The 24,069-nt window shown below is 38.6% G+C and overlaps 1 protein-coding gene across 8 annotated transcripts in view; it reads right to left on the bottom strand.

Annotated features, from left to right (window-relative positions):
• inf2 (inverted formin 2) overlaps positions 1-23,680 on the bottom strand; it is a 51,209-nt gene extending 27,529 nt beyond the window's left edge. For 7 of the 8 annotated variants that reach the window (XR_005008516.1, XM_036592683.1, XM_036592684.1 and 4 more), the window contains exons 1-2: positions 23,498-23,680; positions 2,670-3,086 (exon numbers count right to left, since the gene is read on the bottom strand). Coding sequence is in view for 7 of the 8 variants with exons in the window: in XM_036592683.1 (XP_036448576.1) it covers positions 2,670-3,069 (400 nt within the window). In the remaining variant the exon portion in view is untranslated. Of the gene's footprint in view, positions 1-2,669; positions 3,087-20,238; positions 20,301-23,497 lie in introns of all 8 variants that reach the window. The other variant, XM_036592681.1, reaches the window with a different exon arrangement.
• Between the last annotated feature and the right edge of the window lie 389 nt (positions 23,681-24,069).

The following is a 24,069-nucleotide window of genomic DNA, read 5'->3' as shown; positions in this document are numbered from 1 at the left end:
CTATTACCTGCCAGTAGAATGAGGCAGTTTTTCTAAATAAAATATTTAAAGCAAGTAAAAACACCTAGATATATGACTGTGCTTAAAATAAATGCTTTTAAACAGTGTAGATAGTATCTATGTTATGGTTCTCTAAAATTCCTACAACAAAAACGCTAGACATTCTAGCCAGTATCTATGTGATAATCTTTGGTACAATGGGCCCGCCTATGCCCACAAGATTGTGATGGCATTGCTATGCTAAGCCAAGAGGCTGTCAAAGTACTTTTGTTTTACTTGGAAAATGGAGACTTCTGGTCTGGATCCATCCTCAAAAAAGTCTGTCCAATAAAAGCAGAGCTAAGGGACTTTCCTATTGGATGGTCCCCAACTTTTGGCCCAGGTTACCCAGCTAACTGAGAATTCTTCCTTTTTGAAATCCCCCTGGAATGTGATTTGGAAAAACATCAAATTATCTACCCTGAACATGAGGTTCTGTTATATTCAACTAAACTACTAGTTTCTGCTACTTCAAGAGATGACAAAAAGATTCCAAACCTCTGCACAAGATGCAAAGAAACAAATTTACAAAGCACAGTATAACTGCTTATCCAGATACCACTGCTTTACTGGATGTATCTTTTATCAGCACTGACATTAGTTATGTTTTCACAGACTTTCTGTGCAAATTGCAAGCATTAAAATGAATGTGTAAAATATTTTTCGTGCTTTTAGCTGCCTGGCAGCTCGTTTCCACTGACTTCAAGCATTAAAAATGCTTTATGTAATGATGCCATTTCTTGCAAAAAAAATAGTTGTTGCATAAGTTTTGGTTTATCGTTTTTAAAAAAGAAGTTTTACATGTCTTCATCTCAAATTTCAAATGTGTCACCACTTGTGTACCTTTGGCTTCCCTGATTTCGCCATAATATACTTATATGGACATACTGTTGATTTTATTTCTTCCTCTTATTATTATTTTTCCATTTGAGCCGTTGCACAAGAGATCACATTTCTCTGCTTTTGTTTAGAAAGGCTGTAGCCTTTTTTTGACATCTCTCGCTTAAAAGTGACAACATTCCTTTTAAAAATGCTCGTCTCATCCTCAGTCCAGCTGTACTTCTATTCTGTTTGAGGCATGTGAGGGGAATCTGTTGCACTACATTTATACATAAGTGTGTTATTTTTTTCCTGAAAAAAAGTTTCTAAGGTTTTTGCTACATTTCAGGCATCAGTAAACAATTTCAACTAAAGATGAATGGAAAAATGTTTTGTTGACTTCCATGAAGTATCACAGACGATTTTCCTTTCCATAGCATACATCGACAAACTTTTTGAAGTGTTGCAACGTTTTTTGGCAGAAATCCTTTAGATGGAAACATAGCTACTTATGTGTGTAAAGGCCCCAGCAACACCTCATACACTCCTACCAGCAGCAAAACACACTACCACTACTTTGTCAGTGCTGAGAAAGGAGCACTACTCAAAAAATATCTGGTCAGCAGTGGTTCTACTGTGGTCCCTTTCCACTGATGGATGTGGTAGATGGTGGCTAACATATTGTGCAGCAACAGATGGGCTATAGTGAGTGTGCAAAAGTTTGGTCACCCTTGGTCAAATTACATGTTTTGTTGATTTTCACAGTGAAAATAACAAAAAAACATAAAATGTTGTCTGTGCCACACGCTCCAAGCACATATTATCTTTTAGGTTTATTTATAAATATTATATGTTTATTTTGTATATGCTAAACTCATATAAATAAAAACTATGGACTGAAGTTTGCAGAAAATGTAATATTTAAGTGTTCTCTGTAGAAGATGTGTTAACTTATTTTCACTTGTAAAATCAACAAAACATCTACCAGCGGTGTTCAAATTTTTGCAAACAACTGTACCTGCAAAATTGAAGATGCCCCAATATAAGAATTGTGGGCTGAGGACAATATCTACTACTTGTCATGCACACATCTGCTGATGCCAATATAAAAACATTTATAAAATGCAGAAATTGGGACTCAGTCTTCCTGGATTAACATTGCAGAGAAGATATAGTAGTCATTTTATAGGTTTACAAATGCAGTAAAATGAATAAAATGCAGATATTTTAGCACAGTAGCACACCGTTGCCTAAAATTAAATATTAGTTTGAAATATTGGTCAAATCTAAACATCTATCCATTGCTGATCATTTTAAAGCTATTATCTGCTGATACCGATATGAATCCGATGTCATTGTGCATCCCTACTGCAAATTGTGTGTCTGAGATTGCAAATTTGATATGGCCCAAATATTTGATGGAGTAATTGCACACGAGCAGGCCAGGTGTGGTTGCTGGAAGTTAGCCTGTTTAACACAGCATGAGAGTGCCGCATCTCAGCAAACTTAGTAAGCCACCACTGCCACAACTGAGCCACCACTCAACCACTAGTTTAATCACTTGATCTAGTTTTTATATGCAAATTATGGCACAGTAATAGCCCAGCTGTACTTGTGCTTGAGTGGAGCCTCAGGTTCAGACCATGTCAAATTTGCTACATGGGCTGTTTGGTAGGTGAGGCGTACCATATAAAATGACCAGGACTATAGGTCCAAAGTAGATGTAGCTAATAAACCAGCAACTCACTGTACATACCAACTTACTCCTGCATATTCACATGAGCAGGACTTGAAATGACAAAGTGCTTTACCTTGTGATAACTTGCGCACGTAGCCCTCATTTTCCACAATGAAGTGTATCCCTGCAGAGGAGTTCATAACCGCCTTCACACAGTTCACACAGGTCAGCTGCAGCAAGGCATCCGCGATCCGTGAGCACCCACGTCCAGAGAGCCTGTCCAGGGCTTCCAGGAGGAGGTCCAGCCCTGACAGCTCCAGGAACTGCACCATCCATGTCTGGTCGCTGCCCTCCAGCCGCTTCTTCAGCCCAGAGTAGTTGACCACGGTGGGCACCTGTAGCAGACGGATGCACAGCTCCGGGTCTGCGTTCTCCAAATTGGCCTCCTGAGGGCCATCTGAGTCCTGAGATGATCCCAGTCGACCCTTGACGGCCGCCCATTTCTTTTGAACTCTGTCTGACTTAACTGACATGGCGGAGATGGAAGGAACTGTGAAAACAAAGTGAACAGAGATCAGTTGAATGCTCTGATTTGACTGAAATTAGGCATGCTTTAACTCTGACTCATGGAGCTTTGGTAAGTACCCTTCTGTGTAGTTAAGCACTGATTTGCATGCCATCTGCTCAGATATATAGGGTTTTTGTGGTCCTGAAAGTGCCATTTGGCACACACAGTAAAAGACTTTAAGAAGTCTATCTAGGGGCCATTCTGTTTTTCTAATTTCATGGTGTTATTTTTGTTTATTCCAGATATCTATTTTTTTTAATGTACGTCTTAACTACATTTCTGATGTAATTTTTTTGTAGATTGTTTTTAAAATTTGTTGTACCATACTATGCAAAAGTCAGAGACCAACTTTCGTTTGTTTAATTTCCAGTCAAAATGGCCAAGTTCATTCATATTTCAGGAGATGCTACTGAAAATATTTGGGATTATTTGGATTGTGAGAAGGAGAAGATCTTTGGAGGTATAGAAAAACATCCTTGCCAATTTCATTGAAAAACTGAAAGCAAGTCTCCCAAAAAGAATGAAAAAATTAGCACATTAAATCACATTGAAAATGTGATTATTTAAACTATTATATTTAGTTGGTGAGGCTTCTGTGTAATTTTCAAGTATATATTTTCTGTTTTTTTTTTCCTGAAGCTGAAAAATGAAACCTCAAATTATTGCCGTTTTGACTGGAAATGAAATAAATGAAGGGTAGTGACTTTTGCCGAGTAACTGTGTTTGATCAAAACTGTTTTGCTAGTTACTTTACGTAACATTTGTGTATCACACTGATAAATCCTGAATAGAACCGCAGTGTTACATAATACTTTCTTCATGCAAATTAATCTCGTTATTATCAGCAATTTAGTCGTTTAGTATTTAAATGTCTTGGAACATCTTTAGTCATGCCTAACTGCTGAAATTGCTCTTTAATGCCAGCCACTTGGCCTTTGGCCACTGCACAGCCTGGTTGCTGGGAAATCAGACACTGTAATTTTATAGTGAAAACATAATAACAACTTTACATTTATAGCACTTTCATCTTTGTGCCAGACTTTCTACAGCAGTGCAGTGGCTGACACATGATGCTGCAAAAACACTAATTACTGGCACTTACAGTCGTTTCAGGGACACGGGTATTCCATGGGAACAAATATGAACCAGTGTGACTGTGTAAGTGAAACCTGTGTTCTACAGTTGGACCACTGCAGCAACAAAGGTTCATATCTTTGTGCGAGCAGACATTCCATTGGCAGAAGACAATATCACACTCCAGCTGACTGGCTTTGCGTTCAGGATGCAGTCAGGATGAAATGAATCTAAACTGGCCTGCAGTCAGAGGAAGTGACAGCTGTGCGCATTTGGTGAGAGACAGCATGGGTCATCAAGCCTTTCAGCTCTCCTCCTGCCAAACGTCTAAAGCCATTCTAAACAGGCACTGATGTACGTTCAATGCCAAAAGACAACAAAAAGTGATGAATCCACCAACAGCTCCAACAGACAAGTTTTCCAAACTCAGTGACCATCATTCACACTATGCAATGCAATGGAATTTGTTTAATGTGTTGGTATAATATACATCCACCCCTTCAGCAACTTTGCAAATTGTCCCTATCGCTGACACAGGAATTCGGTTGCGCACAACTAGCTTCTATATTCTCCTTAGAAAACCATTTCCCATAGAAAGGGATGCTCTGTTGCACGTGCACATGAGCCTAAGGTCGCCATGCCCAGTGTCAAGCACAGGCTAGAGGGGTGTAAAGCCCCCTGGCATTAGACTGTGGAGCAGTGGAACTGCATTCTCTAGAGTGATGAAGTTTATTGCAGTATATATTGGATTGGGTCCCAATAGATGACATTATATAGGCCTAATTTAGCTCCTTGAAAAATCCACATTTTGTCATTTCTGCCACATCTTCCAGCAGCATGTTCAGCTTAAATAAGTTCTCCACAGTGCAAAAACAAAACCTTTCCTTTGCAATGAAGAAAAAATGGTCTTTTCTCATGTTTATATTTGGTTTCCACATCATTTTTTGCAAATGTTCCAATGGTGCTTGGTTGTACACTCGTGGACAGCCTCTTCTGCTCAGTTATACATGCAGTACATGCAATCAAGCTGCAAAGTTGCTGGTCACCATCTCAGTACAGAATTAGTATAATCCTTTTTGAATAAGAGGGCAGATTTGAATACTACAAATTGGTCAGGACAGTAGGCATGATAATAGCCTTAGACTGCCCAAGACTACCTTCTCCATACTGAAAAGCCCAAAGCTGTTTCTGTTGTCTATGCATATATTCATCTTAACAGGCTGTGGCAGGGTCAGGCTAATGTTTTTGTTCTTTTGTTCAGCTCTTAACACCCATGTCTTACAGTTAATGCAGCATCAGTGAGGGAGGGGTTTGGGGGCAGACAAAACATGTCACAAAGGGATTCAAGTATAGACTCATGGTTGTGTAACTCAAGCACAGTGTCACATTCCAACCCTGCAACAGCCCAGTAAAGAAAACATAATTAGCACCACCTGGTTTGAACTGGCTTAAAAAATCTGCCAAGGATCTGCCAGGAAAGAGAGGGATGGGCCTTCCTGTAATCTCTGCCTGAACAAGTGTAACTGTGCGGGTGTGATAGAGAATCACACGAGATTCTCCTCTCAAACCTCCATCCCTGTTTACAGATGATTTCCTTTACCCCATCACTAACTTTCACATTCCCAAAGAGACAAGGTTTCACCTCACCGGATTCTACCTGATGCTTTTTTGATTTACAGATACTGTTTGGCTAAGTTGTACAGCGTTAAGTTGTGCAAGTGTAAGTGAAGCATACAAAAGTACACCTTGCAGGGTGATGGCAAGTCTACGTGGGGTGTGGTGGGGCATAAACCTGTTCTTTTTTTATGAAGAGGAACAAGTGAATGGATGCTTTTGGTGCCCTTTCCCTGAATAATGGCACGAACTGCAGGAAAACATCAAACTATTGTTAAATTTATCAAGAGAAATGGAGTTTTATGGTTAATGTTTTAGACTCCATGTGTCAAACACATTAGGCCCATAACACAATCCTACCCAGCAAAAGTATTTTAACTTTCTATTAATATTAGATCATTTCACAATGTTCTGCACTACAGTCCTCAGCATGCACTGCAACATAATGTGCTCTGACTCTCCAAACCCAACAACAATCTATAGGATAGTGGTTACACCTCAGTTCTACACTATTCTATGCAATTCCACACCAGTCATATCACCTAACTGCAGTTCAGCCAATATAAACATGTAACGTTAACTCAGCAGCTCAAAAATTGAGCCAAAGGATTAATGAACTTGCAGCAAAGAAAAGATGCCATGGTGTCTAGTTTAAGCAAATTGGTAAGTTTAAAAGACCTGCTCCTGGGGACAATTAAATTTTGAATACATCAAGTATTCATCTAATATTTCAAGGTTTACTTCAAGTGTCTATATTTTACGGTTGAAGAGCAATGGTTAGTTTGATTTATAGCAAAATGTTAATTAAAAATGAAATAAAACATAGGCGTTCTCTGGCCCCCAGATTTGTTGAGAGTTTTTAATATGGCCCTTTTAGTGGTTAAGTTTGACACCCCTGTTTTAGACAATCGCAATATCCTGATTTTTTTCAGACCTGCAGTTTTCATGTGTTGAGCAAACAAGGGTGAAAATCTTTGACCTCACAATGATTCGATTTGATTGCGATTGTTTTAGGAAATAATTTTAATGTAAGTTAATATGAAGAGATTTTATTCCAAGAAATTTTGGAGCATTTCCATCGGCCTATTTATCAAGGAATTTTCATACAATGTTGAGCAGGGGTGTCCAATCTTATCCTCAAAAGGTCGTTGTAGGTGCAGGTTTTCACCCCAAACCAAAAAGAGCACACCTGATTCCACTCGTTTAATCAATGAGTCTCAGTCTTTAAACAACTGATCATGTGAGCTCCTACTTTGTTGCAATGAAAACCTGCAGCTACACTGGCCCTTTGTGGATAAGATCGGACACCCCTGATGTAGAGGGTAGCTGCTGTGCTCACATGAAAAATAGAAATCGAAAAAAGAGATTTTTTATGTTCTTTGAAACCTCATTAGGCAGTAATGTTACTTCTAGTAATTTCAGTAATTTCTATTGTTAGTGTACTGCTGTACTGTTGTCTTGTACACTTTAATATTTTATATAATATTTCATCTGAATAGTAACTGGCACTTCACTGAGTATGTTTGTCACTTTGTTGGCCCTGCTTACCATGCCACACATGCTTATTATGGATACTGCATACAGGCTGTATGTATGCATGTAATATCCTGTCCTGTGTTTAATCCTGTTTAGTAGTCATTGCTTATTATATTGTATTGTTGCTGTTATATTGTTGAAGTCTGCAGGAAATGATGTTCATGAATGACGTGTAAGAATTTCTTTCACATGACAATGAAGAACTTTGACTTGATTCTAACATCATCACCATCATGATATGCTGATACATTTTTACGCCACTTACTCATGACAAGGCTCATGTTCTAAGGAATATTCTAGTCCAGCTAAAACTAAGGGAGAGACACGCTTCATCAGTTTCACAACATAGTGAGCGACAGTCTTGCACAACCCTGCCTGTGTCTGTGAATGCACAAAATGTCATCATGCAGTAGCAGTCATCATATGAGCTAAACTGGGCTTGGCTGATTTGACTTTTAACTGGATGAGTTTATGTTATGTTTGCTTTGCCTGAGGAGTGAGTCCAGATATAACAAGCCATGATACTTTTGGTTTGCATGCTTACAAAATTTCTTGGCCGCCGGTCAGCGTTTGTTAGGTGTCTTTCATCAGTTGATCCTTGTTGAATAAGAGGACAGATTTGATTGCTGCTTGATGGTCGAGTGGAGGTTGGTGGAGTTGCTTGCTACTAACACACCAGAGAGAGTTTACACTGGTTTAAAAGACTTGATTGCATGTATGGGGTGTAAAATGCAGCAATGCATTGTGACATAGTCGATATAATTAAAAAAACACAACGTATTTTGGTTCTGTAATGTGATGTATTTCAGAGTGAAATGCAGTATTAGGCAGGGTATCTAAGCTGGCCGAACATTTTCACTTGATGACAGGCGGGGCATAGATGTGTAACAATACAATGCATCATACTATATTGTTCTATGCGAGCCTTTCAATTTAATACCCACGGACATTGAACAATATGTTCAGCAGACTGGAGCAAATAAGGTGCTCATTTTTAGACTAAATAAAATGGGTATGATGAGAAATTTACTATCATAGTTGCATACGTTCCCAGGTTTGTCCCGGGGCAGAATTGGTGATTTTGGGGCCCTATGCAAAAAACAGGAATGATGCCCCCCCCTTTATCACATGGTTCCTTGCTTATTTTTCCATGCTACTGTTGTACACTGGTGTGTAGAATATACTAGTTGAGGTAGGTTCACTCATTTCTTCTGCCTGAATCCTCCTTAAATGTTCCTGGGTCACCGAGATAAACTGACTTGTCCCAGGTAATTTTCCTTGTTTGATCAATGTAAACATGATTTCCTAAATTCTGTTTTTGATTAAATTGGCCTACATTCACATTTTGTCAGTTCTCAAACATGTCTTTCTACACTGAACATCCTGTAATGCCAGTTTATTTCTGAATAACAAAAAATGTTTGCAGATGTTCTCCTCTGTGTGCTTCTGAATTCTCTTTTGTGAGACTAAACGTTTAAACTGTTAGCAGAAGTGTTGCTGATGCCAGGTATCCTGAGCTGAAAATCTGACAGCCATAGCAACAGTAACTGAGGGAGGTGGGATCATTATGTAACAACATGGAAAAGTCTGATATAGCCATGACTTTGGGGTGGGCTTAAAATAATCACTACATTTGGAAATAAACAAAAATCAAATAAATAAATGCATGTTTAAGACATTTCAGAATAGGTTATTTAACATCAACATATACATATATATATATATATATATATATATATATATTTTTTATATAATCTGCATTTTCATGGAGCCCTGGCTCATGGGCCCTAGGTGACTGCCTGCCTTTGTGTAATGCAAGTTTGTAGACCAAAATTCTGGTGGAGGATTGAAAAGAACAATTTGCAAGGCAGACACACAATTTTGCAGCAGATTTCTGCTCAACACCCCACAAACAATGAACAATCTGAGTCAGCAACAGAGAAAGCAAATAGGCCCAAAGAGATTTTAGAGATCAGCAGATGGCTCTTCTGTATTGGCAGATCCCTCTCTCTGAAGGTATGGACAGCAACCTGTCTCAAAGCTGTACGTTACTGCAGTTTGATCAGCAATGCTAATGGTGCTAATAATTGAATGCAATAGACATCATTATAAACTCTGACCGGCCACTTTATTAAGTACACCCATCTTGTATTACAGGATGCTATTGGCTGGATATTGCTCAGTCTAGCAGTGACAGTGAGGTGTTTAAAAACTCCAGCAGCACTGCTGTGTCTGATCCACTCGTACCATCACAATACACACTCACACACCACCACTATGTCAGTGTCACTGCAGTACTGAGAATGATCCACCACCCAAATAATATGGACTACAATCTGTAATTACAGAATGACAAAGTGCTTCTATATGATAAGTGGAGCTGATAAAATTGACAGTGAGTGTAGATACAAGTGGCTACTTGGTGTATATATATTATTACCTCAGTGTTTTTATCAAAATGAATGAAGTATTAATTCTTCTTTAGTCCTGCATACAAAATAATGTGACTGAGGTGGGTGAGAGTGGGCCCAAAAGGAAGCAGCTTAGGCCCCCACAAATGTTCAGAAATGTGTAGAAAAGCTACAGTTTTCGATACTTTCGATACTATTCTTTAATGGTTACTTTAGGGCAGGAGTTCCCAAACCATTCATAAATAGGCCACAGGAGAAACTGACTTCTGTTTTTATGTGGTATGATTTTGAAATACCTCGGGAATCATGCTTAAACAAGCATTTCAAACTGAATTCTGTGGTAAATGCAGTGGACTGTTTTTTCAGTTTTTTTTTTCAGACTGCTACTTTTGTATTGTTACAGTTCTCATCAGTGAATAGTGTCAAAGGAAACAGGTTTGTAAAAGTGAAAATACAGATTGAAAAGGAAATGCTTCAGCTCCAGGTGTGTCAGAGAGTTCAAATGAAACCTTTCCTTAGGAAATGTGTTTCTCTGATGAAACTGCCTTCAAAGCAGGTTTTTCATCACACTCAATCAAGATGAGTTAAGTCTTGTCTAAGTTGTCTTTTAAGTTACAAATCCTTCCAGATTCTCTGTATTCCTTTTTTAATGACTTTGTTTTATGTACATTTTTGTACATACATCCTCTTAGGCATTCATTTTCACTATTTATCCCCACAGGGCAATTATAAGGTGTGGCAGGAGTAAAAGACATTAAAGTAGGATATATCCTCCCACATTACTTAGTTAAACCAATAAGAAAGTAAAAAAGACAATAAAATAGTCCTTAGTGTGATTTATAAGCTCAACCTGTAGTGCAGGTAGAGCTGGGCAACATGACATTTTTATTGTTAATGTAATAAATTATATTACAATATGCTTTTCTGAGGAGATCGTTGACATCATCAGAACTTAAACACTTCCCAACTGCATGTTTGACTACGAGCATAATAAACCCTGCCTTGTTGGATTTAGTGCAGCACAGTATGTGAAATGTTGAATACAATCACTGGATTGGTCATGTATTGTGAAAACCTCTTAAAATATTGCAATATCACTTTTGCCATAGTCCCCAGGTCTAGTCGCAGGTCAAGTTTTAATACCAGAACACTAAACCATATTTTAATCTTAAATTAATGCTCTGTCTCATAAGACCCTCTAGTCTTGACACATTGACTGAATGGCTGTGGTCTAATTTGTTCTGAAATTTCAATTTTTGGGGCCAGTTTATAATTTAATTTCTGTCATTGGATGATAGTGATCTCCATTTTTTTTCTTCTGAAGTGACAATGTAAAGTTAGAGATGTCTCCCCAGACACAGGGCAAAAGACCCTCTTTAGCACACTAATCCAGAAATAACAATTACTTAAATATTTTAGTCACTGGAGCTGCACTGAAAAGTGTGGCATGCCAGCTGCAGCAATTGTTAACCAGAATAAGGCAACATTTTTAATGAGTTTGTTTGAGCTTTTTACAGCTTGGCAGAGTCACGTCATGACCTGGTCTGTTCTGTCATGTCTAATAATCATTTACATGTCCTAATTAGATGTTGAATGCTTAGATGTTGAACACTGTTGCTTTGTTTAAATAGCTTTTGTTATTGTTTCTCTCTGTATATTTAGTTGTATGCAAAAGTTTGAACACTCCTAACTGAATGACATTTTGCTGATTTTTTAAGTGAAAACAAGTTAATTTGGCTCTTAAATGTGCCATTTTTCTGCCTTTTTAAGTGCACACAGTTTTGCTGAGTTAACATATTGAAAAAATAAAACAGGAAAAAATAAAGAATATAAATAGAATATAAAAAATAAGACATAAAATATAAAATGTGCCATACCATTTGCAAAGGCAATACGTTAAATTCGGCAAATAACATTAATTGTATAAATAAATAATAAATAAAAATGTGCAAAAGTATGTTCTCTGTAGAATAAAATCAGCAAAACATCAAAATAATAATAATATTAATACATACATATATATATATATATATATATATATATATATATATATACATATATATATATGTGTGTGTGTATAAATATATATATATATATATATATATGTGTGTGTGTATAAATATATATATATATATATATATATATATATATATATACACACACACACATATGTATGTATGTGTGTGTTTGTGTGTGTGGCTGCTGTCCTGATTTATTGCACAGGATTGCATATGATATGCTAAACTCATGCACAGACATGCTTTAGCTTAAGCTAAAGCTTCAAATTGAGTTTCTTCTTTAATTTTTCCTTACTATAAGCACATTATACGCCTAATAAAATATGCCAGACCCACAGCAATAAACAATATTTTTCTCTCTCTTCTAGGGAAAAAGGGAAGATGACATGACTCATGTGACAGAGCATCACCTCATGACCACATTTGTGTTTGAGTTTGAGATGAGTTGCTGAACAAGTTAGTGTTCTGTTATTCTTACATTCCTAAACATTAATCAGCACTGTTAAAAGTATGATCATTAGGCTGGGAGTGAATGCAGACCAGGAGAGAGCAGAATTCTGAACTGTGTAATCATACGCTATGCATAGTGCTGTGAGAAAACTCTCCTGTTACTTCTGCGTATGACGTAATATAACCCTGTGATTTGGAGACAGATCTAGTGATACAAGACATTCCATAAGCATGTGTACAGCGGAAATTTTAAGCCATTTTAGCACCGCTGTACACGTCCAGGCTATGGTACAGCTTTTGTGGTGAACCAACAGACTGAGACTCTTTCATAAGGCTCTTTTCCATCGATCCAAGCACATTCCCAGCTCCACAAGTAAACACTAGCTAAAATGGAAAGGACTTTTTGCCTTAAAAGGGACCAAACTACACTGAACCTAATAATACTCCCTCCTTAAATGGATCAGTTTAGCATGTACTTCACCACTCCAACAGCCTTATGAAACTGAGTTTTCAAAAAGCATGGCATGTAAACACTGGCACAGAAGCCATAAGCTGTTAGACATCATATAAACGCATGAACGAGGTTCCTCACACTGAATAGATTATGCTGAGTGTAGAGAGAACTGCATGCTGTCTATCGCAACACAAAACCCTATCCAGTGATGGAATCTGTGATATGTAAACAATGTCCCATGGCAGCACTTTACCCTAATACCGGCCCAGTATTTCCTCTGGACAATGGAGTACTTGTGTTAGAGTGAGTGCATACTCCCTTAAAACACAGAAATGGGTAGTGCTGAAGTACAACCCTGACATTTCCATTTGACATTCCATTTTTTTTAGCAATAACCTTTTTTTTTTTTTATGAAATACTCATTGCACTTCCAATACTCTACAATCACCTGCAACTTTAGTAAAGATGGGAAGAAAAGGCTATAAAAATATCTTTGAGGTGAATTAGCTCAAACTCACGCTGGAAATATGAGAAAAATCTAAACTTTAACTGAAGTAAATTTAGAAGACAACAGAAATGATCAATTATTATTCATTATTGGCACCGCTGCTTTTAGTATTTTGTATTTTCTCTTATATTTCTTAATGAGATTGGAGAAAATAGAGAAATAAGTCTGAGAACACTTCTCCAGATCATCTAGGGTCGCAGCTCCTCTCCTTTGGATTCTCCTCTTTATCTCACCCCACAGGTTTTTAGTGGGGGTCAGGGGACTGAGACTGCCAAGTCAAAGGCTTGATTCTGTGGTTGTTAAATAATTTTTGTACGCAATTTGATGCATGTTTTGGATTACTGTCCTGCTGGAAGATCCAACCATGACCCAAGTTTAGCTTTTTGGCAGAGGCAGCTAGACTTAAAATCTCCTGGTAGAGTCCATGACACCATGTATCGTAACAAGATTCCCAGAGACTCAACATACTTAAGATCCTACACCTTACTTAACAGTAGGGATTAGGCTCTTTTCTGTATAATCATCCTTCTTTTTACACCTAACCTACCTTAAGTGTTGCCAGATGAGTTTTATCTCATCTGACCATAGTTCCCATGGAGGCCCATTTCTGCCACTTGAAAAAAAGGCCCTATAGTTTGTCATAATAATAAGAAAGTTTCTCAAAATTCTAATTTACAATCTCATAAGTAATATACCACAATTGTGACTTACTATCTTAAATAATGACTTTTTGTCTCATAATAATGAGAAAGTTTCTCTTAATTATGAGTTACTACTTCATATTTATGACTTATTCTCTCATAATATTAAAAAGATTTTTCAATTATGAGATACTCTAATTATGAGATACTAATTATGAGATAAGTTATAATTATGATATACTAGTTTTTACTTACGAGAAAGTAAGTCATAATTGTTATACTAAAATAATTATGACATTGAAAGTCTTAAATATGACAGTAATTATGATATATAACACAGTTATATAACAAATGGTGGTTTGATGTTCCTATTTTTGAAGAGAAGTAAAAGACACAGAGCCATGACAAGCTCACCAAACAGAACAGTAATCTAACGTGCTGTTCAGCTTCAAGCCTATTTCCACACCCAAATCATCAGAGGAGAGATGAACAAGTAGTGAGGGTAGATGTGTGAGGGTTTTTTTTTCCCAGAGAAGAGAGGGGAAAAGCTGTTTTGGAGGATGGCATGACACGTTAGCATTTAGACCACGAAAAAATGTAACTAAAAATTCAGCCGTTGGACAATTCAGAAAACCAAAAAATTTATCCGTAAAAGTGATTTCATGCCTGTAAGTAAGTGTGGTACAACTGCTTAGGCCAAGAATTAAATGGCCCTTAAATTCAGGAAAAGGGCATTTTTAAATGTGAGCTCTGTACTAGGCTTAAACTACTCTTCACTACAAGTGACTTAGTGTGTTTTAGCCTTGTTTTAACTAAATCCATGATCTGAAATATTGAATAAATATAGGACCCCCACAGGACCACCACAGAGCAGGTATTATTTGGGTGGTGCATCATTCTTAGCACTACAGTGACACTGACATGGTGGTGGCGTGTTAGTGTGTGTTGCGCTGATATGAGTGGATCAGACACAGCAGTGCTGCTGGAGTTTGTAAACACCACAGTGTCACTGCTGGACTGAGAATAGTCTATCAACCAAAAATATTGAGCTAACAGTGTCCTGTGGGCACCATCCTGTGACCACCGATGAAGGACTAGAGGATGACCAACACAAACTGTGCAGCAACAGATGAGCTGTCTTTACATCTACAAGGTGGACCAGCAAGACAGGAGTGTCTAATAGAGTGGACAGTAAGTGGACAGTGTTTAAAAACTCCAGCAGCACTGCTGTGTCTGATCCACTCATTCCAGCACAACACAAGTGGACAGTCATTCTAACAGAGTGGACGGTAAGTGGACAGTGTTTAAAAACTCCAGCAGCACTGCTGTGTCTGATCCACTCATTCCAGCACAACACATAATAACATGCCACAACCACATCAGTGTTACTGCAGTGCTGAGAATGATCCACCACTTAAATAATACCTGCTCTGTGGTGGTCCTGTGTGTGTCCTGACCATTGAAGAATAGGGTGAAAGGGGCCTAACAAAGTATGCAGAGAAGCAGATGGACTACAGTCTATAACTGTAGAACGTATATGGTGAGTGGAGCTGATAAAATGGACTATGAGTAGAGATACAAGGTAGATGTACTTAATGAAGTGGCCAGTCGGAGTCATAATTACGACAGAGTCTATCATTATTATGAGATAGAAAGTCATAATTATGAGATACTATCTCATTATTATGAGACAGCAAGTAGTATTTATGAGATACTATGTCATAATTATGGAAAACGTTGTTCAGTGGCAGAAACAGGCTTCCATAAGTTCCAGTTTCTGTAGCGACCAACAAACTTGAGGCTCTTATGTTTGTGCTTAGATTTTCTGGCACACCTTTCTGACTACTTTGTTGGCATCAACTATCTCTCTTTCTCACTCAGAACCAGCTCCAGGACCCCAACCAGTCTGGCTTCAAACTGGCGCACTCAACAGAAACTGCCCTACTGAAACGATCAGCCAAACTGTCATCTGTTGTGATTCTTCTTGACCTCTCCGCAGCTTTTGACACAGTCAACCATACAATCCTTCTGGCTGTCCTCACCAACCTTGGAATCACTGGCTCTGTGTGTAAGTGGTTCAAGTCCTATCTGGAGGGGCGCTCTTATCAGGTAACATGGAGAGGCTTTCCACTGGTGTCCCACAGAGCTCGGTGCTGGGTCCTTTTCACTTGTTATCTCGGTGATGTAATATCCTCTCATGGCTTCTCTTACCACTGCTATGCTGAAGACACTCAACTAATGCTTTCCTTCCCACCTTCTGGCACCCAGGTTTCCAGTCACGTCTTGGCATGCCTGACTGACATCTCTTCATGGATGGCAGCTCACCAACTGAAGCTCAATCCTAGCAAGACTGAGCTGCTGTTCATCCCTGCAACTACAGGTCCTTATCATGATCTTGCCATCTCATTCGAGAACTCTCTGATTGTTCCGTCTGAATATGCAAGAAGTCTTGGTGTGATTCTGGATGGCCAGTTATCGTTCTCAGCTCATGTCGCAAAACCTGACTCAGTCATGCAGAATTCTCCTGTACAACATCCAGAGAATTCGACTCTTTCTCACTCAAGAGGCCACCCAGGTGCTAGTTCAGTCTCTTGTTATCTCAAGGCTTGACTACTGCAACTCGCTCTTGGCTGGTTTTCCTATGCAGGCCATCAAGCCCCTGTAACTCATCCAGAATGCAACAGCACGGCCCGTGTTCTTAATTTATGTTTAATTCTGTTCTTTTTTTCTCTAGGTATTCGCATGGGCTTTTGTTTCTAGCAATATCTGAGCTCAGGACTAACTTTCTCTCTAACCTATTTGTAACTAGCAAAGATACTTTCTCTGAGTAGACAACAAAGCACTTTTTTTAAGTCGCTCTGGATAAGAGCATCTGCTAAATGCTGTAAATGTAAATGTAATGTAAATGAGGTGGCATCTGCAAATATCCAACTTTTTAATAGCCATAGCCTGAACTATGAAGGTCAACACACTTTTATCTCATTTCATTTGTGAATTCTCTAATATTCCCCATGTAAATGAATGACTTAAGGAATAATCTAATTTTTACCCCAGTGAAAAAGGAAGTTGTGGATGACCTTAGGCCTCATGAACAGTCAGATGGATGTAAGAATAGTGAAATGTAAATGGAAAAATGCTTCAGTACTATTTTGTTCATAAATATTTGTAGGGCTGCCAATAATTTTGTTATGTTGTCTTGCTAAAATATATATATTATCGTGTTTTTGTTTTCTTAGACAAAACCTCATTGTTTCAGTTAAAAATAGTTTACTTTCTCTCATATTTTGTCAGAAATTGAACTGATTAACCATAGTCATCTTTTAAATACAGCTAAATATAAGACTTTTAGTTTGTTTTGTTGGTTTGAAGAACACAGGTTTGGTTCGTGACTTCACTCCAGCCACTGTATTCATTTATTAAATTCCATCAGCAGCAGATTTTATTGAATGAAGGACTGATCAGCAAAAGCAGGTATTGGATGGTAACTGTAAAGACTTGAAATGGTTACGTTAACACACTCACACCCATCAAAACACAATGTACTGTTTAGTTTATCTGTAGCGTTTTTTTTAGACTTAGTCCTCAGATAAATGGCTTTACATATCATTTTCTTGGATACCTATGACTTTTACCAACTACTGTGTATAGATATTTTTTGACACGCTTGACTGTTAAAAAAATCAGTATCATCACTGGTGTTGGGATAATAGCAGTTGACACCATGATATTCTCCTTTTTTCTGTTAAAATCCATCAACAGACGATCCCAAAGGGAACGTTTAATTTTTTTAACTCTGTAACAAGCCTTTTCTGTTTCCTGAGGGAAAATTGGACAGATGCCAGCTGTGTGTTGATCGTCCCGTTTCTCCCTTGCTGCCAGTGAGTGCTTGGTAATGCCCACACAAAGTGTTTTTTTTGCAGCTTCTTAGTAGACAATACCCCTTTAGAATAGAAAATGACAGTCTCTGGTAACATGCAGGCCTGCTTCTAATCTTGGGTTTGGATGTTGATTCTGGCTCCAGTGCTGGGTTCTGGGTGTTCCTTGATATATAAAGCTTTATTCAGATTCAAATAAATGGCAGGATAACTGCAATAGCAAAGTCATTAAATGAATGAAGTCTGCCTTGTACTTCTAATTCTTCAGACTTGAAAAGCAGTTAGGAACCACCTTAACAACACACTGAGTTAACTGATTACAGAACAAAAAGAATTAAACTTTCTTATCAGCTTATCCAATTTCCTGTCTCACACCTAACAAAAGACAACACAAGACTGACAACACTCATAACAGCAAGCCTTCATGCTGTTCTCCCTGATCACTCAAGCAGAGAATTGTCTGCATAATTAAATGGTTAAGAAAGTCATTAAGAGTGGTTTGGTGTAAAATGCTCCATTCTAGAGAAACTAGAGTCAAAAGTGCTGGTGATGGGAATTAGACATCTGAAGAGTTTAATGCTTCTAAACATCACAAAGTTATTACATGAAATTGTTACAAATATATTAACTGATGTCTGAGACATTGTTTTACAATAGTTTTAAGATAAGATTTTGCCCTTGTATTTGTTGAAATACATTGATGGCAGAGAGGTACATGCAGGGCATTTCACATCAAACCACTCTGACTTTGTTTACGTCTCACTGAATGCATTTACATGCACATAACAATCTGATAACTGCAGAAAATCAGATTTTGTCAGCAATATGATCAATGCATTTACATGCACTTGAGTAATCAGATAACGTGAAAACTCCAAGTCTACATGATTCAGGCAGTAATCAGATTTCTGCTTTGCAAGCAGCCAGTAAACTCACAGAAGAAGACGTGATGTAAACATAATGTAAAACTCAAAACTTCATGCCATGTTTGGTCTCTTTTCACAGTACTGTACTTCCAAGCCAAGAACTGCTTAGAAAGGGTGTCTTTTCAAGAGACATCACCATTCAAAGGCTTCTCACAGAGGCCTCAAAGTAGGGGCTTCCACACAAGCTTGAGTGCTTCCTTTTTTAAGGAAGGACATTCCTGAAAAGGGAAGCGTGTTGCCACAACAAAAAGTTGCATTGTTTCTCCTTTTTCTGACTTCATAACTTGTGGTCAAGTTCCACATTACTTTCTTGAACTTGAAAAACGGCCTTAGCAAGTGGAAATATTGATTCTTTACGTTAGAGGGCCTCTAAAGTAAGTGCATCTGTGTGTTTGCACACTACCAGAACGTTCCATAAGCCGTTTTTAATATCCTGACCTTGATAAAATCCCCCCTGCATGGTGAAACTGACATTGCGCCAGTCTATGAGAGTGCGAACTCTCCCGGGTGATAGCCTACATTACAACAATCCAGTATCATCCAGCCGTATTGTGTTTGTGAAAAGGCCTATAAATATAACAGTCAATTCTGAAGTGGTCAAAGTAGATGGATAGATTTTGATATCTTATATTACCAAGAGGACAAAATATTTGTCAAGCCAGTTCGGGACGTTCCAATGGAGAAACTAAATACGCTCAAGAACAACTGTCATTGTCCTACTCAAGGAAATGAAGGGGAGAATTTTATGAACACAGGAAGGATGTTTTGCTTTGTAATGTGAGTGAAGTTTTTGGAAGGACCAGTGCTGGTTTGTTGCTTTCTTTCTCTGGAATGTGCAGCCTGAGCTGGATTTAGGTGACCACGGACATTTGTCATGTTTCCTCTATATATTGCCTTGCCTCGATAGCATAATCTTGAGGAGCAAGCTTTGGCAGCTTCCTGTGTAACTTACCACATGCAAAGTATCCACTAACTTGTTTCAGATAAAAATGCATTGTTATATTGTAGACTTGTTGGAGAGTTGTTTTACCAATAGCAAAACAACTCTGCCCCACAGTGAGGTGGAAAACAATGACATGGCAGAAATTTTAGCATGACACTGGCCACCCCGGACACCCCTTTAAAACCATGCATGCATTGCAGATTTGTACTGGATTACAAATCATGGATCTCGTCGATAATCACTCAGAGGTAAAACTAATCCAACTTGAATAGGGCTTAAAACATCTTCTGAATTTTGATTAAACACTGTGCACCAGCAGGCAGGGAACAATAATATTAACCAATTACATCATATTTCACCTTCCCCTCCCACCACCCTCACCTAGTACAACATGATAAGCTCAGGGAACCTTCTGAAATAGAGTATTTCACTTGGTCCTGATTATTACAGAACAGGATGAAAGGGGACTAACAAAATATACACAGACACAGGTGGGCTAAAGCATGTCATTGTGAAGTAAAAAGTGCACCGATATGGTAAATGGAGCTGATAAAATAGACAGTGAGTAAGGATACAAGGAGGTGTATGTAATGAAGTGGCCAGTTGGTGTATGTGTATTGTTACAGAGCACTTTTGGTTAAAGCACTGTCATGTTTGCATTTAACCGCTTGCAACTATGCTTACATCGTACTGCATCAGATCCTAGAAGGCTACATCTGGTTCAGATTAGTCTCTGGATTCCAGCCCTAAAAACACAGCAGAACAAGGACCATTGCAGGCATTCTTGTGACAAACTGATTGAAGTCTCTACATTAAGTGAAGGCAAAGATATCAATACAAAGCTCAAGAGGCAGCAGCCACTGGGTTTTTTCATCGTCCCTGACATGTTAGTTTGTGATTGCCGCACCCTGTATTTGCACATTTCATTGTTGTCATTGATTGAACCACCCTATAGTTCAACAGAGAACGCTGACTGTGGTCTGGCAAGGATGTCAGACAGAAACAGATTTGGGATTACTGTCCAAAGCTAATGTAACCAGTTTACACTTGAAATGTATAATATGAAGATGTCCACACTGAATGACCATAATCTGCTTCTGCAATTCGGAAAAATCTGCTATTGTGAAATCAGCTTTGGCGTGCTAGGGAAAAGTCTTTCTAATAAAAATATTAGTTATTCGGGAGAAATGTGAATTCCACACGTAAGGTATGTGATGGTAATACGCATAACATTATGCAAATTAACAGAATACTCCAGTGTTTTTCTACCTAATCTCTTTTTGCTGTATCTGTAAGGTGTTGTCAGTTACCACAAACCATAATTTCAGCACGTGTCCCTGTATAACACAAGCCAATGGGCAGTTGATTCAGCCCTGCCACTTCAGATGGAGCAATTGCCCTTTGGCTTTCATTATAAGTATGTTTTGAGTTAATGTTTGTTGTTGTTGTTGTTGTTGTGCTAAATACAGGGAAACATCAAAATTATTGCCTATAGTCATCAACCATAGGCTATATGGTGAAAAACACTGGAGTATTCCTTTAAGGACAAGTTGAGAGGCGTAGTGTAAAAACTTAAAGTAGCTTTTATCACAAACAAGTCTTGTTCACTTATCCACATAGCTCTGAGTTGCCCTACTGGAAGAAATAGCATATGAGAGTGACACGAGAGGGGCATTGACTAAGACCATTCTTAAAATAGAGGGGCGTTCCTCTTTCACTGTTCAGCACCTAATTACAAAAGAATCAATACAATCAACCTTTACAGGTCATACCCAGCTTCACAGGAGAACTTGATGGACACAGCAGCGTCAAAACAATTTTCAAATTGCTCTTGAGGAAAGTATGCAGTATTTACACTTTGACAGTGCAGTAACTGAACTTGGATCATGTTCACCATACTTTTGTAGAGGGTGCCTGATCTATAAACTCCAACCTTCAACAGTTAAAGTTAGTACCAAGAGATACAAACTTTTATGTCTAAACATGCAGTGTAGTGGCCTTTATTTATTCCTTTATAGATTTCATTATGAAGAAACACAGAGAAAACTGTGACCTTTTTCAAGGGGAATTCCATCAATTTTTCAAACATTCTGCGTAATTAAGTGAATAAGTTGTAAACAAAGTCATTCAGAGTGGCTTGAAGTGAAAGGCACTATTTGAGAGAAACTCATCGAAAACTGTTCACAGTGGTAGTGATAGGAACCAGACATCCTGGCATCTAATGCCTCAAAAAGCTATTTCACAGAAAGTTAGTATATGAAATGGTTATGAATATGCTCTCTTGCATGAGATATTCTTTTGCAATAGTTCTGAGATAAAGTTTTGGCCTAAAATGTATTTCTTTTAAATTACATACATAGCTGTGAGGTACATGCAGGTTTGGCAAAATATTCCTTAAAGAAAACCATCATCATCACATATAAAAACTCAGAAGACACACGTAGGTTCACTGGTGATTTTGAACAGTAAATAAAATTGCTAGAATAACTGTTGACAGAAATAAATAAATAAATAAATAAATATATGTAAAAAGTATATGCAAGTTAATTAAAGGGGACCTTTTATGCTTTTCCAGGTTTTTCCCGTTCCTTTAGTGTGATATGTAGCTTTTTGTGCATGTAAACGGTCTGCAAAGCTACAAAGACCAAAGTACACACCAGAGGGAGTAACTCTCTCCCACAGAAACCACTTTTCTCAGTTGCTGGAAAGGGTTTAATGCCTTTTAAATTTACCTTGCAAAAAAGCCATTACATGAAATAGCTATGACTATATTGCCTGATGTCTGAGACACTGTATTACAATAGATTCGACTAAAATGCAATTTTTAATCTATTCATGGTGGAGAAATACATGCAGGCTGTTGTGCGGCAAAATAGTGCCCAGGTTCCCTCGTATTTGCCACTATTTCACCATCATTACCTATCCAAACTGAGAAGATGTGTGTGTTCACTGGTCATTCTGGATAGTGAATAAAGTGTCTATAGTTGCGTGGTAGACCCTGGTTCCTATCACCACCACTGTAAAACTGTTGGTAAGTTTCTCTACAGCGCACATTAAACCACTCTGAATGACTTTTTTTACATCTTAAAGATTGAATCATGCAGGGAATTTTGTAGGAATCCCCCTTTAACACAACAGGCTTCGATGCTTGATAGTTTTTCTAGCACTGTACAGCGGTCATCGAATTAGGGAGTCAACAAACTGGTAAATATCAGATGTGACACTGTGTGCTCACGTGACCTGAGAGCAAGAATGTACTGATATCTATCAAACACAGATACACACCTTTTCACACCCACCCACCTACCCGCACACACACACACACACACACACACACACGCCCGCCCCCAGATAAACGTTTTCACTGCATGCCTGTTACGACCAGCGAGCTTCTTCACCTTCTGCACTACCTGTTATGGTCTGTATGAGACCAATTCCATTACGTCTGAATAAGCTTCCAATAAACCCGTAAAAACGCTGAAGAAGCCACGACAGGGTTAAACTGGCGGCCGGACGGTGTTTAGAACGAGGCTAATCGATGAACAGCTACAGATGTTCTTTCTTTCTCACATTTACCATCTGCTGTTTTTCTGCATTTCGTAATGTCCACGCAGCGTCCCCGGGAAAGCCGGCTGATGTAGGTCAAAGTCACACAACCTCCCTGAAATCGATAACGGACAGACAGATGCGACCTGCAGAGAAAGTCCCTCAGACTCCCTGAGCTCCTCTGTCAGTATTACTGCAGGAATAATGGCGAGCAGTGGCCCCGAAAGATCTCAGTACTTAGACATGGCGATTTAGGCTGTGCATTTTCTAAAATGCTCCACTTCTTTTAAACCGCTTCAACTCCAAAGCCCAACTCGGAGTCTGCCACGCGTCGCCTGAGACGATTACAACATGGTGAAAAGGCGAGTGAAATGCGCTGAGCTCTGGTCAAGCCTACCTCTATTCCATTAATGTCCGGCAGGAATGTCCGGCACTAAAGCCTCTCGGGTGATTTTGTCCCTTTATTTCCACGCTGCTCTCAAACGGCTGGAACTCAACTGTTCAGCTGTGATGGTTTTACTGGATGAAGTGATTCAGCCCGCATGATTCACACAAACAGGGTTTACACTCATGCATAGTGGGGACTCCGCCCTCGCTGGAGTTTACACAGGATTGGAGGACTCAGCGCTACAGGGTGGATGAAGGGCTGTGCCGATACCGTTTACACTTGGGAAACCGTGTTATAAGTGACCGCGGTGAATGGTTAAAACAGGAAGACTATCTTTATTTTATATTGTATTTTATTGCAGTAGATGTTAGGAGCCGAAGAAATACTGAAATAATTCTGAAGAATGTTGTTGTAGCACAACTTATTCTCCATCTCACTCGACCTTGCCGTACCCTTTGACAAGGTAAAAGGTGTTTGGGTAATATTGTGAAGGAGAATTCCACCAATTTTTCATCATTTCTGCATAATTAAATGGTTGAGATGTTAACACAGTCATTCAGAGTTGTTTGATGTGAAATGAG

This window comes from Colossoma macropomum, unplaced genomic scaffold (assembly GCF_904425465.1).
Source record: "Colossoma macropomum unplaced genomic scaffold, Colossoma_macropomum, whole genome shotgun sequence".
Classification (NCBI taxonomy): Eukaryota; Metazoa; Chordata; class Actinopteri; order Characiformes; family Serrasalmidae; genus Colossoma; species Colossoma macropomum.
This window is presented reverse-complemented; position numbering and strand designations above follow the sequence as displayed.